The sequence below is a fragment of the Pseudophryne corroboree genome, chromosome 4, assembly GCF_028390025.1.
Source record: "Pseudophryne corroboree isolate aPseCor3 chromosome 4, aPseCor3.hap2, whole genome shotgun sequence".
NCBI lineage: Eukaryota > Metazoa > Chordata > Amphibia > Anura > Myobatrachidae > Pseudophryne > Pseudophryne corroboree.
The window spans coordinates 210477466-210494757 of record NC_086447.1 but is presented as its reverse complement, the minus strand read 5'-3'; the positions used below and the strand labels follow the sequence as shown (position 1 = coordinate 210494757).

At 49.7% G+C, this 17292-nt stretch overlaps 1 protein-coding gene across 1 annotated transcript in view; it reads left to right on the top strand.

Annotated features, from left to right (window-relative positions):
- The window catches only part of MOGAT1 (monoacylglycerol O-acyltransferase 1), a 103409-nt gene extending 98847 nt beyond the window's left edge, over positions 1-4562 (top strand). Inside the window, exon 7 of the mRNA XM_063915907.1 lies at positions 3176-4562. Within this exon, the coding sequence (XP_063771977.1) occupies positions 3176-3330 (155 nt within the window). The 3' untranslated portion in view covers positions 3331-4562. The remainder of the gene's footprint in view (positions 1-3175) is intronic.
- Positions 4563-17292: the final 12730 nt, after the last annotated feature.

Here is a 17292-nt window from a genome sequence, read left to right as displayed (position 1 = left end):
GCAGGGGTGGATTCTAAATATTCCAAAATCGCAGCTGATCCCGACAACAAGTCTCCTGTGCTTAGGGATGATTCTGGACACAGTCCAGAAAAAGGTGTTTCTCCCGGAAGAGAAAGCCAGGGAGTTATCCGAGCTAGTCAGGAACCTCCTAAAATCAGTGCATCATTGCACAAGGGCCATGGTAAAAAAATGGTGACTTCCTTCGAAGCAATTCCAGTCGGCAGATTTCATGCAAGAACTTTTCAGTGGGATCTGCTGGACAAATGGTCCGGATCGCATCTTCAGATGCATCAGCAGATAACCCTATATCCAAGGACAAGGGTGTCTCTCCTGTGGTGGTTACAGAGTGCTCATCTTCTAGAGGGCCGCAGATTCGGCATTCAGTTTTGGATGTTGGTGACCACGGAGGCCAGCCCGAGAGGCTGGGGAGCAGTCACACAAGGAAAAAATTTCCAGGGAGTGTGATCAAGTCTGGAGATTTTTCTCCACATAAATATAGCTAAGGGTAAAATTATAATGCTCTAAGCTTAGCAAGACCTCTGCTTCAAGGTCAGCCGGTATTGATCCAGTGGGATAAAACATCACGGCAGTCGCCCACGTAAATAGACAGGGCGGCACAAGAAGCAGGAGGGCAGTGGCAAAAACTGCAAGGACTTTTCGCTGGGCGGAAAATCATGTGATAGCACTGTCAGCAGTGTTTCATTCCGGGAATGGAAACTGGGAAGCAGACTTCCTCAGTAGGCACGATCTCCACCCGGCAGAGTGGGAACTTCATGGGGAAGTTTTCCACATAATTGTAAACCGTTGGGAATTACCAAAGGTGGACATGATGGCGTCCCGTCTGAACAAAAAACGGGACAGGTATTGCGCCAGGTTAAGAGACCCTCAGGCAATAGCTGTGGACGTTCTGGTAACACCGTGGGTGTACCAGTCGGTGTATGTGTTCCATCCTCTGCTTTTCATACCTAAGGTACTGAGAATTATAAGACGTAGAGGAGTAAGAACTATACTCATGGCTCCGGATTGGCCAAGAAGGACTTGGTACCCGGAACTTCAAGAGATGCTCACAGAGGACTTATGGCCTCTGCCGCTAAGAAGGGACTTGTTTCAGCAAGTACCATGTCTGTTCCAAGACTTACCGCAGCTGCGTTTGACGGCATGGCGGTGGAACGCCGGATCCTAAGGGAAAAGGCATTCAGGAAGAGGTCATTCCTACCCTGGTCAAAGCCAGAAAGGAGGTGACCGCACAACATTATCACCACATGTGGCGAAAATATGTTGCGTGGTGTGAGGCCAGGAAGGCCCCACGAAGAAATTTCAACTCGGTCGATTCCTGCATTTCTTGCAAACAGGAGTGTCTATGGGCCTCAAATTGGGGTCCATTAAGGTTCAAATTTCGGCCCTGTCGATTTTTCTTCCAGAAAGAATTGGCTTCAGTTCCTGAAGTCCAGAAGTTTGTCAAGGGAGTATTGCATATACAACCCCCTTTTGTGCCTCCAGTGGCACTGTGGGATCTCAACGTAGTTCTGGGATTCCTCAAAACACATTGGTTTAAAACCAGTCAAATCTGTGGATTTGAAGCATCTCGCATGAAAAGTGAACATGCTCTTGGACCTGGCCTGGACCAGGCGAGTGTCAAATTGGTGGTTTTTTTCTCAAAAAAGCCCATATCTGTTTGTCCATTCGGACAGGGCAGAGCTGCGGACTCGTCCCCAGTTCTCTCCCTAAGGTGGTGTCAGTGTTTCACCTGAACCAGCTTATTGTGGTGTCTTGCGCCTACTAGGGACTTGGAGGACTCCAAGTTGCTAGATGTGGTCAGGGCCCTGAAAATATAGGTTCCAGGACGGCTGGAGTCAGGAAAACTGACTTGCTGTTATCCTGTATGCACCCAACAAACTGGGTGCTCTTGCTTTTAAGCAGACTTTTGCTAGTTGGATGTGTAATACAATTCAGCTTGCACATTCTGTGGCAGGCCTGCCACAGTCAAAATATGTAAATGCCCATTCCACAAGGAAGGTGGGCTCATCTTGGGCGGCTGCCCGAGGGGTCTCGGCTTTACAACTTTGCCGAGCGGCTATTTAGTCAGGGGCAAACACGTTTGTAAAATCCTACAAATTTGATACCCTGGCTAAGGAGGACCTGGAGTTCTCTCATTCGGTGCTGCAGAGTCATCCGCACTCTCCCGCCCGTTTGGGAGCTTTGGTATAATCCCCATGGTCCTTTCAGGAACCCCAGCATCCACTAGGACGATAGAGAAAATAAGAATTTACTTACCGATAATTCTATTTCTCGGAGTCCGTAGTGGATGCTGGGCGCCCATCCCAAGTGCGGATTATCTGCATTACTTGTACATAGTTACAAAAATCGGGTTATTATTGTTGTGAGCCATCCTTTCAGAGGCTCCGCTGTTATCATACTGTTAACTGGGTTCAGATCACAGGTTGTACAGTGTGATTGGTGTGGCTGGTATGAGTCTTACCCGGGATTCATAAATCCTTCCTTATTGTGTACGCTCGTCCGGGCACAGTACCTAACTGAGGCTTGGAGGAGGGTCATAGGGGGAGGAGCCAGTGCACACCACCTGATCCTAAAGCTTTACTTTTTGTGCCCTGTCTCCTGCGGAGCCGCTATTCCCCATGGTCCTTTCAGGAACCCCAGCATCCACTACGGACTCCGAGAAATAGAATTATCGGTAAGTAAATTCTTATTTTTGTTGTTGTTATTTCAAATTGTAAAGCGCAACGGAATTTGCTGCGCTATATAAGAAACTGTTAATAAATAAATAAATAAATTAATGGAACCTAAACTAATGAAATGTATCCTAATTGCGGAAGAAATTGTTAGTGGAGATGATTACAACAGGTATGTATGGTGCTGTCCCTTAAATATCCCTTTTTGGGGCATTTTGACTCCATTCCTAAACGGTTATTTCATTGAACCCCTGTTTGACTCTCCTATGCTGGTTAAAGTTTAATTATCAGTCAGATAGAAGTCATGTAGTCATTGAAAGATCCCTCAACTGCATTCATAACTTACTGGTTCCTTGGATTACAATATTTTTTGTTGCCCTATGAAGATATGTTGCGGCAGTTCTAATCGGAAATTGGTTAGACATGACATGTTGCAATAACCATTTAGGTGTATGACTTGGTGTTTTTTTTTTTGTTTTAAACAGTTGGCAAACCCATACCAGTAGTGCAAACCTCAAACCCCACACAAGAAGAAATTGAAGAGCTCCATCAGAAGTACCTAAATGCTCTCCAGGAGCTATTTGAAGAGAACAAGGAAAAGTATGGCATCCCAGAGCACAAATCCCTTGTCTTTACGTGATGTCCACACACACAGGGCACCTTGTAGGCATCAAACCACAGCCTCTACCTGTGTGACGCCTCCTTTCCTTATCACCAGACACTCCGTCTACCATATCTGTGTGACACCTTATCACCAGACACTCCGTCTGCCATATATGCACGTTATGTTCAGCAATGGAAAGTTTTTATGGGAGATGTATCAAACCTTCAAAAGATGACAAGTGAAGTTACTCATAGCAACCAGTTGACTTCTAGCTATCATTTATCAAGTACATTCTATAAAATTGTAGCTAGAAGCGGATTGTTTTCTATGTGCAACTTCTCCACTCATCTTCTTTAGAAGATTTGATACAAGTCCCCCTTTGTACTTTAATTGCTAACATTCTAGAGGGGAGGGTGTGAGCATGAGGACCAATCGGAAGTATCACACACATTTCAACGTGTTTTTGATCCTCCCACTCGCTCCCTCTTTGGGCTGTTTTAAAAGTAACATAATAACATTCATCACCACTGTAGGTAGTATTACAGATTTTAAATAGTCATAATGTACACCTAAAGTCTCAGGGGGCCTAGAAGAAGCATCTTTTCTCATGCTGATCAAACTTTCTGTCTGTAAAGAGAACCTACTAGAGTCTGAAATGGCAGCTAACCATTTTTTTGTACATATCTTCATTGCTGTCACAGTTACATATTTTTGTGTATATAACTGGCATTTCAGGTTGGATCAGTTGTATGTCATAAGCAATATGGATATTTGCACAGAGAAAAACACGTTGGAAGCAAGTTACGTAAGCCTGTTCACGGTTTCTAGAGCAGCAGGGACTGTCACGAACCATATTCTCCACGCTGAGATGGGCTTTCTCACAGTCTTACAGTGTATCAGTGTTATAAAGTACTGTGCACCCCTATAATGCAGCAAGAACAGCTACCAATCTGTAAGTGAAGCGTTTCCATGGGAGTAGTTCTCCTCTTAACACTTGTGCATTCTGTAATGACAAAGGAATGCTCTGTTTGGAAAGCCTGGAATCCCTATAGAGAAATGTTTTACTGTACTCTAGAAAACCACTCCCTAACTATGTGTAACATGACACATCCATTACATCTGTCACATCAAAGTGAAACAAATGATGTTTAAGACAACCATGCAGCCTATTTGTACAGCTACAGTGTTTTGTAGTGTGTCTGTTCAGAGTTACATATTGTTAAAAAGTATAGACACACAATAAATATGCATTTCTGATGTTCCATAAATTCTTGTATGGTCCTTTCTTTTATGAATGGAATGTACTGTATGTTTGTGTGAATAGAACTTTAAATGTCTGGAATACCTCTTTCCCTGACCACTCTAACCAACAGCATTTATTGTTATGCTAGGACAAGGTTTTAAACTTGAATCTTCAAGTACCCCAAACAGGTCATGTTTTCAGGATTTCTATAATCATGCACAGGTATGTTCATCTGTTTTGCTGGGTAAGTAATAACCCCATTCATTCCACAGACCGAAATCCTGAAAACCTGACGATTTTTGGGTACTTGAGATTTCTGTTGAAAACCTTGTGCTACAGTAAGATTAGGTAAAGCTGGGGGGAAGCAGCTGGGTGTGTTTCTGCCATTATTTATTACAGTCTGAATTCCAAGCACATAGTAAGCCCCACTATATCAGACGTCTACTAACATGCCAGTTTGTCTTTGGAGGGGGTAAACCCATACAAAAATGTGGCGAACCTAAAACCCCCACAGTAATAGAACCCTGGCCAGAATCAAACCTATAACCTCAGCGCTGTCAGCAGTGCTGACCACAGTGCTACCTACTAGCTGAGCTTCCTTTTTTGTGAGAGCAGGCAACTCTGGACAAAGGTCCTCATTCCGAGTTGATCGCATGGTAGCTGTTTTTAGCTGCCGTGCGATCAGATAGTCGCCGCCTATGGGGGAGTGTATTTTTGCATAGCAAGGCTGCGTTCGCTTGTGCAGCCGAGCTATTCAAAAACATTATGTGCAGTTTAGGAGTTGGTCTGGACTTAATAATTCACTGCGATCCCTTCAGCCTGTCTGGTCCCGGAATTGACGTCAGACATCCGCCCTCCAAAAGCCTGGACACGCCTGCGTTGGACTCACCACTCCATGAAAACAGTCAGTTGACGCCTGGATCTGCCTTCTGCCTGTCAATCTTCTTGCGTTCGCCACTGCAAAGTCTTTCTTTGTAGTTCTTGTCGTTGCCCAGCGACGGCCATTGCCTAGTAACAATGCACCTGCAGCGCATGCGCAGTTCTGACCTGATTGCACAGCTGCGAAAAAGTGCAGCATGCGATCAGGTTGGAATGACCCCCATTGAGCAGGTGATCATGCTGACTGGAGGATATTCACTCTGACTTCTGTTTTATATACATTTGTTATTAAAGTTAGTTGTGGTTAGTTTTTTAGTTGTCTGCTGCAGCTTGTGCTGGCTAATAATAAAAGGAATTCTCTTTCTTGTTGGTGTCAAGTAGGGAAGCTAATCCTGGAATCCCGATTCTTAGCCTCCTGGGATTTAGCCCCCCAAAAATCTGGACTTTAAGCCCAGGATTGGATGCTGCAATCATGGGATTTCGGGGTTAGTAAAATGAAAAATGATCTCAGACATTGATGATATGAACAATCCAGTTATCTCTCTGCTCGCCCTGTACAGCCCAAAATGCATGCCAGGCACGGGTGCAGGGGCCTCAACACTCGTCTCATCCCAGTTGCAGCACCAGGCTCTGAGTGGCACCGATGGCATGTAGGTGGAGAGTGTAAAACCTGCGCACACACTCTCTGTAACTCTCCTCCTCTGGGCTCCTGCTAGATGGTGGAGCACCTAGTTGTGACTCCCACTGCCTGGAGCACCTGCTGGTGCCTCCCTTCGGCTGTCTGGGGCTCCCACTGGCGGCTGCAGTGCACTTTAGAAGCTGCTCCCATGAGAGGGTTCATTTACATAACCCAGCCCAGAGGTGTATCTAGGAGACCGGGTGCCCATGGCAAAGTAAGGGACTGCCCCCCCCCCCCCCCATATTTGAAATAGGGAAGGTGCTTGTGCAAATAGGGGCATGATCTTGTGGCAAAAGGGCACAACTGCACAATAGTACTCCCAATTCAAATTACGTTACACAGTGGTACCCCTTATACACATTGTCGCACACTAGTGCCTCTTACCCATCATGCCCGCACAGTAATCCTTGTCACACTGTGGAGAAATCAGCAGTCCCTGGCGCGGCCAAGGTGGAGCACTGCCCAGCGATACCACCCACAGTCGGGGTAAAATTAAATAGTAATGGCAGTGAAAAGGTATCTCTGCGCACTACCTAGTAGTTGTGATATATTAAGAATAGCATTCTAGTAGTTTTTTTTTTTAGTTTCTTCACTATGGTTAACACTGGCGCCGTCTCTTAGCTGCTGTGTGAACCACCAGCCCAGGCACTGCCACTACTAAGTGATTCCACTCCCTGGCGAAGGGTGGCACCACCAGGCAGCTCCCCCTCCTTGGCAAGTACATAGCTGTAGTCTCCCTCCTCCTCCCAGCACATGGCCGGAGTCGTCGTCCCCCCCCCCGCCTCCTCCCAGCACATGGCCGGAGTCCCCCCCTCTCCTCCCAGCACATGGCCGGAGTCCCCCCCCCCCCCCCCAGCACATGGCCGGAGACTCCCCCCCCACCTCCTCCCAGCACATGGCCGGAGTCCCCCCCTCCTCCTCCCAGCACATGGCTGGAGTCCCCCTCCCGCTCTCAGCACATGGCCGGAGTCCCCCCCTCCCGCTCCCAGCACATGGCCGGAGTCCCCCTCCCGCTTCCAGCACATGGCTGGGGACCCCCCTCCTCCTCCCAGCACATGGCCGGAGACCCCCCCCCCCCCAACCTCCTCCCAGCACATGGCCGGAGTCCCCCCTCCCGCTCCCAGCACATGGCCGGAGTCCCCCCTCCCGCTCCCAGCACATGGCCGGAGTCCCCCTCCCGCTTCCAGCACATGGCTGGAGACCCCCCTCCTCCTCCCAGCACATGGCCGGAGACCCCCCCCCCCACCTCCTCCCAGCACATGGCCGGAGTCCCCCCTCCCGCTCCCAGCACATGGCCGGAGTCCCCCTCCTCCCTGCATATTGGCCCTCATTCCGAGTTAGTTGTTCACTCGCTAGCTGCTTTTAGTAGCCGTTCAAACGCTAAGCCGCCGCCCTCTGGGAGTGTATCTTAGTTTAGCAGAAGTGCGAACGAAAGGATCGCAGCGCGGCTACAAAAAAAAGATTGTGTAGTTTCTGAGCAGCTACAGACATGCTCCTACCTTGCGATCACTTCAGACAATTTAGTTCCTGTTTTGACCTCACGAACACGCCCTGCGTTTCTCCCAGCACGCCTGCGTTTTTTCCACACACTCCCTGAAAATGGTCAGTTACCTCCCAGAAACGCCCACTTCATGTCAATCACTCTGCGGCGAGCAGTGTGACTGAAAAGCGTCGATAGACCTTGTGTGAAACTACTTCGGCTGTTGTGAAAGTACGTCGCGCATTGCACCGTATACGCATGCGCAGAAGTGCCAGTTTTTTTGCATGATCGCTGCACAGCGACTGAAAACAGCTAGCGAACAACTCGGAATGTACACCATAGTCTTCTCCCCTCCCAGCACAGAGTCTACCCCCCCTCCCTGCATATAGTCCTCTCCTGTCCCAGCACAGAGTCTCCCCCCTCCCTGTATATAGTGGGTAATTCGGAGTTGATCGCAGCAGCAAGTTTGTTAGCAATTGGGCAAAACCATGTGCACCGCAGGTGAGGCAGATATAACATTTGCAGAGAGAGTTAGATTTTGGTGGGTTATTTTGTTTCTCTGCAGGGTAAATACTGGCTGCACCCCACCCAAATCAAACGCTCTCTGCACATGTTATATCTGCTCCTCCTGCAGTGCACATGGGCCCTCATTCCGAGTTGTTCGCTCGTTCTTTTTCATCGCATCGCAGCGATTTTACGCAAACTACGCATGCGCAATGTTTGCACTGCGGCTGCGCCAAGTAAATTTGCTAAGAAGTTTGGTATTTTACTCACGGCATTACAAGGTTTTTTCTTCGTTCTGGTGATCGGAGTGTGATTGACAGGAAGTGGGTGTTTCTGGGCGGAAACTGGCCGTTTTATGGGAGTGTGTGAAAAAACGCTGCCGTTTCTGGGAAAAACGCAGGAGTGGCTGGAGAAACGGGGGAGTGTCTGGGTGAACGCTGGGTGTGTTTGTGACGTCAAACCAGGAACGAAACTGATTGAACTGATCGCAGTGGCAGAGTAAGTATCGAGCTACTCAGAAACTGCTTAGAAATTTCTATTCGCAATTTTGAGAATCTTTCGTTCGCAAATTTGCTAAGCTAAGATTCACTCCCAGTAGGCGGCGGCTTAGCGTGTGCAATGCTGCTAAAAGCAGCTTGCGAGCGAACAACTCGGAATGAGGTCCATGGTTTTGCCCAACTGCTAACAAATTTGCTGCTGCGATCAACTCGGAATTAGGCCCATAGGGGGTCATTCCGAGTTGTTCGCTCGCTAGCAGTTTTTAGCAGCCGTGCAAACGCTGTGGTGCCTCCCACTGGGAGTGTATTTTAGCTTAGCAGAAGTGCGAACGAAAGGATCGCAGAGCGGCAACACAATTATTTTGTGCAGTTTCAGAGTAGCTTCAGACCTACTCAGCGCTTGCGATCACTTCAGCCTGTTCAGTTCCTGTTTTGACGTCACGAACACGCCCTGCGTTCGCCCAGCCACGCCTGCGTTTTTTTTGAACACTCCCTGAAAACGGTCCGTTGACACACAGAAACGCCCTCTTCCTCTGCGGCCAGCAGTGCGACTGAAAAGCTTTGCTAGACTTTGTGTGAAACTACAACGTTCGTTGTAATAGTACGCCGTGCGTGCGCATTGCGCCACATACGCATGCACAGAAGTGTCATTTTTTTGCCTGATCGCTGCACAGCGAACAACTCGGAATGACCCCCATAGTCTTCTCCCCTCCCAGCACAGACTCTCCCCTCCCTGCATATAGTCCTCTCCTGTCCCAGCACAGTCTCTCCCCCCCCCCCCCTCCCTGCATATAGTCCTCTCCTGTCCCAGCACAGTCTCCTCCCCCCCCTCCCTGCATATAGTCTTCTCCTCTCCTGTCCCAGCACAGTCTCTCCCCCCCCCCTCCCTGCATATAGTCCTCTCCTGTCCCAGCACAGTCTCCTCCCCCCCCTCCCTGCATATAGTCTTCTCCTCTCCTGTCCCAGCACAGTCTCTCCCCCCCCCTCCCTGCATATAGTCCTCTCCTGTCCCAGCACAGTCTCCCCCCCCCCCCCCCCCCCTCCCTGCATATAGTCCTCTCCTCTCCCAGCACAGTCTCCCCCTCCCTGCATATAGTCCTCTCCTGTCCCAGCACAGTCTCCTCCCCCCCCTCCCTGCATATAGTCTTCTCCTCTCCTGTCCCAGCACAGTCTCTCCCCCCCCCTCCCTGCATATAGTCCTCTCCTGTCCCAGCACAGTCTCCCCCCCCCCCCCCCCCCTCCCTGCATATAGTCCTCTCCTCTCCCAGCACAGTCTCCCCCTCCCTGCATATAGTCCTCTCCTGTCCCAGCACAGTCTCTCCCCCCCCCCCTCCCTGCATATAGTCCTCTCCTGTCCCAGCACAGTCTCTCCCCCCCCCCCCCTCCCTGCATATAGTCCTCTCCTGTCCCAGCACAGTCTCCCCCCCCCCTCCCTGCATATAGTCCTCTCCTGTCCCAGCACAGTCTCTCCCCCCCCCCTCCCTGCATATAGTCCTCTCCTGTCCCAGCACAGTCTCCCCCCCCCCTCCCTGCATATAGTCTTCTCCTCTCCTGTCCCAGCACAGTCTCTCCCCCCCCCTCCCTGCATATAGTCCTCTCCTGTCCCAGCACAGTCTCCCCCCCCCCCCCCCCTCCCTGCATATAGTCCTCTCCTCTCCCAGCACAGTCTCCCCCTCCCTGCATATAGTCTTCTCCCCTCCCAGCACAGACTCTCCCCTCCCTGCATATAGTCCTCTCCTGTCCCAGCACAGTCTCCCCCTCCCTGCATATAGTCCTCTCCTGTCCCAGCACAGTCTCCTCCTCCCTGCATATAGTCCTCTCCTCTCCCAGCACAGTCTCCCCCTCCCTGCATATAGTCTTCTCCCCTCCCAGCACAGACTCTCCCCTCCCTGCATATAGTCCTCTCCTGTCCCAGCACAGTCTCCTCCCCCCCCTCCCTGCATATAGTCTTCTCCTCTCCCAGCACAGTCTCCCCCTCCCTGCATATAGTCCTCTCCTGTCCCAGCACAGTCTCCCCCTCCCTGCATATAGTCCTCTCCCCTCCCAGTACATAGTCTCCCCCCTCCCTGCATATAGTCCTCTCCTGTCCCAGCACAGTCTCCCCCTCCCTGCATATAGTCCTCTCCCCTCCCAGTACATAGTCTCCTCCCCCCCCTCCCTGCATATAGTCCTCTCCTGTCCCAGCACAGTCTCCCCCTCCCTGCATATAGTCCTCTCCCCTCCCAGTACATAGTCTCCCCCCTCCCTGCATATAGGCCCTCATTCCGAGTTGTTCGCTCGTTATTTTCTTTCGCATCGGTGCGATTTTCCGCTAACTGCGCATGCGCAATGTTCGCACTGCGGCTGCGCCAAGTAAATTTGCTAAGAAGTTTGGTATTTTACTCACAGCATTACGAGGTTTTTTCTTCGTTCTGGTGATCGTAGTGTGATTGACAGGAAGTGTGTGTTTCTGGGCGGAAACTGACCGTTTTATGGGAGTGTGTGAAAAAACGCTGCCGTTTCTGGGAAAAATGTGGGAGTGGCTGGAGAAACGGGGGAGTGTCTGGGCGAACGCTGGGTGTGTTTGTGACGTCAAACCAGGAACGACAAGCACTGAACTGATCGCACTGGAAGAGTAAGTCTCGAGCTACTCAGAAACTGCAAAGAAAAATCTTTTCGCAATATTGCAAATACTTTGTTCGCAATTCTGCTAAGCTAAGATTCACTCCCAGAGGGCGGCGGTGGCTTAGCGTGTGCACTGCTGCGAAAAGCGGCTAGCGAGCGAACAACTCGGATTGAGGGCCATAGTCCTTTTCCCTCCCAGCACAGTCTCCCCCCTCCCTGCATATAGGGGGTGATTCCGAGTTGTTCGCTCGCTAGCTGCTTTTCGCAGCATTGTACACGCTAGGCCGCCACCCTCTGGGAGTGTATCTTAGCTTAGCAGAATAGCGAACGAAAGATTAGCAGAATTGCCAATAAATAATTCTTAGCAGTTTCTGAGTAGCTCCAGACTTACTCCTACACTGCGATCAGCTCAGCCCGTTTCGTTCCTGATTTGACGTCACAAACACGCCTGCGTTTTTCCGCACACTCCCAGAAAACGGCCAGTTTCCACCCAGAAACACCCACTTCCTGTCAATTACACTCTGATCACTTCAACAATGAAAATTCTACGTTTGGATGTGAGTAAATCTACTGAGTTTTGTGCTAAAATACTTAGCGCATGCGCACTGCGTACCATGTGCATGCGCATTTTTGCCTTAAACGCTCCGTTTCGAAAATCGCCAACGAGCGAACAACTCGGAATGACTCCCATAGTCCTTTCCCCTCCCTGCATATAGTCCTCCCCCCTCTCATATCAATTAATATGTTGAAGTACCTAGTGTGATGAGCTGGGCATTGCATGGGCTGGAGGATTGCACAGAAGGCAGGAACACCACACTTCGACACCGCACCACACTTCGTGAAGAAAGTGAAAGTAAACTACAGCTCCCAGCAACCCTTGCTGCCAGGAGCTCCCAACAGCAAGGGCTGCTGGGAACTGTAGTTTACTTTCACATTCTTCACTAGTGCATTGCCGAACACTGGCGCCTGTTCCTGCCTACTGTGAGATCGGCTCAGGCGATGCTACTACTAAGTGATTCCACCCATTGGCCGAGGGTGGCACTGCCGGGCGATGTCTCCTCCTCGGCTGGTTCCCCTGGCGAATGCCATCCTAGCCAATGGGTAGATATGCCCCTGACCCAGCCTACCTAGTGACAGAATGAATGGCCGTCCTATCGTGGGTCAGCTATGCACACGTTTTTCAGTGATCTGCAGATCATTTTCAGCAACTACAGATCTAACTATTTTGATAGGCTCATCATTTACTAGAAATGGTCTGCAAATCTGCTGACTGTTATCATACACTAGCAATCTACAGCCCTAATTGATCTGTGATATCCAACATTTTGACAACCTGATTTAACAATAACAATTGATTTTTGGTCTGAATCTCCTGTCTCTGCACCCCATACATTGCAGATTTAGGTACACAATCATCTGCAAAACGGCAAAATTGCCCCAATCGATTGCTGATGTGTATGGGGTCTTAAGCAGCTGCCAGAAGGCCTGGAAACTAACATAAGGGTTCTTAATGGAGCATAAAACCGAAGATACAAATGACGCTATAAACAGAATTACTTACACCCATGCAGCTTTGATTTTAATTTTTTCAATTTAATTTTATTTTATTTTCCCAGTTACATCATGGGGTAAGATATGATAGGAGGTTGCCATTTGAACCAAAGGAATAAAATCTTTAAATAAAATAAATACTAACCTCTGCAGGCGTCACGGAGTGTCTGTGATGATGGCCAATAAATCTGCTCTACAGCCCATGCATCCGTAATGTGAGCAGTTTTATCATAAATGTCGCTGTGATAACTGTGTATTAAAAATATGGTGTATTATTTTCTAGCAATTCACCTCCTCTAACTTCTACAGGTAATTGGCACAACTCATTAGTAAGTCATCACAATCCTTGGGCACTGTTCAGTATATAATAGCTATAAACATGCAGCTACCATTTTCTTGTGGCACATGTTTTCCTTATTCTTCTCCCAGGTGTTTCTTACATGGTGGGTGGTGACTTTGGGGTCTATTCGTGAAACGTGTGGAGAAGTGAGCCAGCGGAGAAGCTGCCCATGACAACCAATCAGTGTTGAAGTAACATTTATAATTTGCATACTATACAAATATATGGAGCAGCTGATTGGTTGCTTTTCCAATGGTCCACTTCTCTACTCTTTTCACTGCTTTATGAATAGACCCCTTCATCTCTGTTGCACACACCCATCTGGGCCTCAGGAAGATTGCAGTACTCTTCAGAGTGTGTAGGAGATTACTACTATTTCATGGAGGTTCTCGGACATTCTGGGAGAGTTGGCAAGTACGGTATGCTTATGCCATTCACAAATCTACAGTATCTTATACCACTTTCAGCCAGAAGCTGGGACTTGGACCCTGTTTTTTCCCGGCTTTTGGAACACGGGTAGGATCTCAGCCCTGTTCCCCCTTTCACACACGGGATGAAAATGCAGAGGCAAGCATTTGGACTGGCAGTTTGCCGGGGCAAGCTACTTAACATGAGTCTTTTCTCTATTCAAAAGCGTCCATCTGGGTCATAATTGCCAGGGCTTCAACCGTGGTCACAACCAGGATTGAAGCCCCAGCAATATAAACCTTGGTGGACCTGGCTTGCAAATGAACAGGTCCTTTATCTGAAAGGAGTATTAATGTTCCTAAACCACATTTGTGGAGAATTTTTCTCCCAGAGTACAGCCTTTTCACATCTTGGCCCAAATGTATAAGGATTTGAAATGCTGATCCTGACAGGATTCCAGCGATATAGCTACTATATTTAGCTATTATAGGCGAAGGTGTTTAACGTGTAGTCATGGAACCTCAGCCTGTACATATAATTGGTCATATTTTGCACCCATTCGGTGCCCTTCATGCAAGAAAGAATACTTCCATGCATACATGTTGATAATGCCGCTGCCTAACAATAAATGACAGCATATAACAATTCTGCACCAGAAAATAAATTTGTTACTATGTTACCTAATGTATCAAGTGCTCCCCGTATCCCTAAACTTGTAAACTCACCGTGGCAGGGCCACCTCACCTTCTGTTCCATGTCGTTGTATGTCATTTGAGTTATGTCATGATCCCGCCAATGTACAGAGCGGTGTAATATCTCAGCACTTTACAAATTAAAAGATCTTGACTAGATGCAAATCCATAAAATAATCTAGAAATCACAGATTCATTTTTTACTTAAAGTATGAATTTTCTGTATTTTAGCACTGCTATTGGTGAATCAAACCTTGTGAAGTGGTTATTATGACTCTGCCAACAACTTATTGTGTTACTGTAAAAAGATTGGAGCGTTGTCTGTTTTCTGTATTTCTGTAGTAACTGTGTTTAGGGGAAGGTAAAACCCTCTATTTAAGAGACCACTTAAATCACTCGCTGATTATATCAGTGTTCTATTTACAAGTAACAAGTTTAATGATACAATAATACGGCCATTGCCTGATGGGATATTCTTGGACTTGTAGTACATTACATGACATGGGAATGTTATGGGAGTGTCATGGGCGAGTTTCAGCATATGCCTGTGATCCTGTTCGCAGCCACACCGGCCATATCTAAGAAAGCTACAAGGGAGATTCTGGACCAGACAGGGACTGCTTGAGGAGGTGATGTGCATCGATGGTGTAGAGATTGGATCTATCCGACCACATGAGCAATGCCCAGTTAGGAAAAGTGGGCATCGCAGGGCTTGCTTAGCCCCTCGCACGTAAGTACACAAGGGGAATGCTTACACTGGTATTTCCATATTTCTGCTCTTAAGAATCCGCGAGAAATCACAGCTGCGCATGAACTGTGTCCACCTCTGAATCAGCCCTTCCCGTGTCCCATCCCACCATACCAGCCCCTCCTGTACCCCATCACACCATACCAGCCCCTCCTGTACCCCATCACACCATACCAGCCCCTCCTGTGCCCCATCCCACTATACCAGCCCCTCCTGTGCCTCATCCCACTATACCAGGCCCTCCTGTACCCCATCCCACTATACCAGCCCTCCTGTGCACCATCACACTATACCAGCCCCTCCTGTGCACCATAATCCTATACCAGCTCCTCCTGTGCACCATCAAACTATACCAGCCCCTCCTGTACCCCATCAAACTATACAGGCCCTTCCTGTACCCCATCCCACTATGGTAGCGTCTAGATTCTCTTCGTGCAGAGGACCTTTCCCATAACCCCCTGGGTCCATGTCACAATCTATTTGGAATAGAAAAGTGTGGCGAGCGAAGCGGAGTGAGACACCGAGCCCGATGCGTGGCGAGCGAAGCAAGCCCGCGTGGGTCCAGTGCTGCATAGAAAAAAAAAATACCCCAAACGATCGGAGAACGAAGAAAACATTTAGGAGCTGTAAGGGCGGAAGTTGTCTCCTGCCCTCTCGTTATGTCACGTCCAGGTCCTTTGCACGAAGGCAACATAGACACAACCATCCCACTATACCAGCCCTTCCTGTGCACCATCATACTATACCAGCCCCTCCTGTACCCCATCACACTATACCAGCCCATCCTGTGCCCCATCACACTGTACAAGCCCCTCCTGTGCACTATCATGCTATACCAGCCCCTCCTGTGCCCCATCCCACTATGCCAGCCCCTCCTGTGCACCATCACGCTGTACCAGCCCCTCCTGTGCCCCATCACACTGTACCAGCCCCTCCTGTGCCCCATCACGCTATACCCACCCCCTTCTGTACCTTATACTATACCAGCCTCTCCTGTGCACCATAATCCTATACCAGCTCCTCCTGTGCACCATCAAACTATACCAGCCCCTCCTGTGCCCCATCACACTATACCAGCCCCTCCTGTGCCCCATCACACTATGCCAGCTCCTCCTGTGCACCATCAAACTATACCAGCCCCTCCTGTGCCCCATCACACTATACCAGCCCCTCCTGTGCCCCATCACACTATACCAGCCCCTCCTGTGCCCCATCACACTATACCAGCCCCTCCTGTGCCCCATCACACTGTACCAGCCCCCTTCTGTACCTCATCATGCTGTACCAGCCCTTCCTGTGCACCATCACGCTGTACCAGCCCCTCCTGTGCACCATCACACTGTACCAGCCCCTCCTGTGCCCCATCACGCTATACCAGCCCCCTTCTGTGCACTATCACACTATACCAGTCCCTCCTGTGCCCCATCCCACAATACCAGCCCCTCCTGTGCCCCATCACACTATACCAGCCCCCTCCTGTGCTCCATCCCACTATACCAACCCCTCCTGTGCCTCATCCCACTATACCAGCCCCTCCTGTACCCTATCACACTATACCAGCCCCTTCTGTACCCCATCCCACTATACCAGCCCTCCTGTGCACTATCACGCTGTACCAGCCCCTCCTGTGCCCCATCCCACTATACCAGCCCCTCCTGTGCACCATCACACTGTACCAGCCCCCTTCTGTGCCCCATCATGCTGTACCAGCCCCTCCTGTGCACCATCACGCTGTACCAGCCCCTCCTGTGCACCATCACACTGTACCAGCCCCTCCTGTGCCCCATCACACTATACCAGCCCCCTTCTGTGCACTATCACACTATACCAGTCCCTCCTGTGCCCCATCCCACTATACCAGCCCCTCCTGTGCCCCATCACACTATACCAGCCCCCTCCTGTGCTCCATCCCACTATACCAACCCCTCCTGTGCCCCATCCCACTATACAAGCCCCTCCTGTACCCTATCACACTATACCAGCCCCTTCTGTACCCCATCCCACTATACCAGCCCTCCTGTGCACTATCACACTGTACCAGCCCCTCCTGTACCCCATCCCACTATACCAGCCCCCTCCTGTGCCCCATCCCACTATACCAGCCCCTCCTGTGCCCCATCCCCCTATACCAGCCCCTCCTGTGCACCATCAAACTATACCAGCCCCTCCTGTGCCCCATCACACTATACCAGCCCCTCCTGTGCACCATCACACTGTACCAGCCCCCTTCTGTGCCCCATCATGCTGTACCAGCCCTTCCTGTGCACCATCACGCTGTACCAGCCCCTCCTGTGCACCACCACACTGTACCAGCCCCTCCTGTGCCCCATCACGCTATACCAGCCCCCTTCTGTGCACTATCACACTATACCA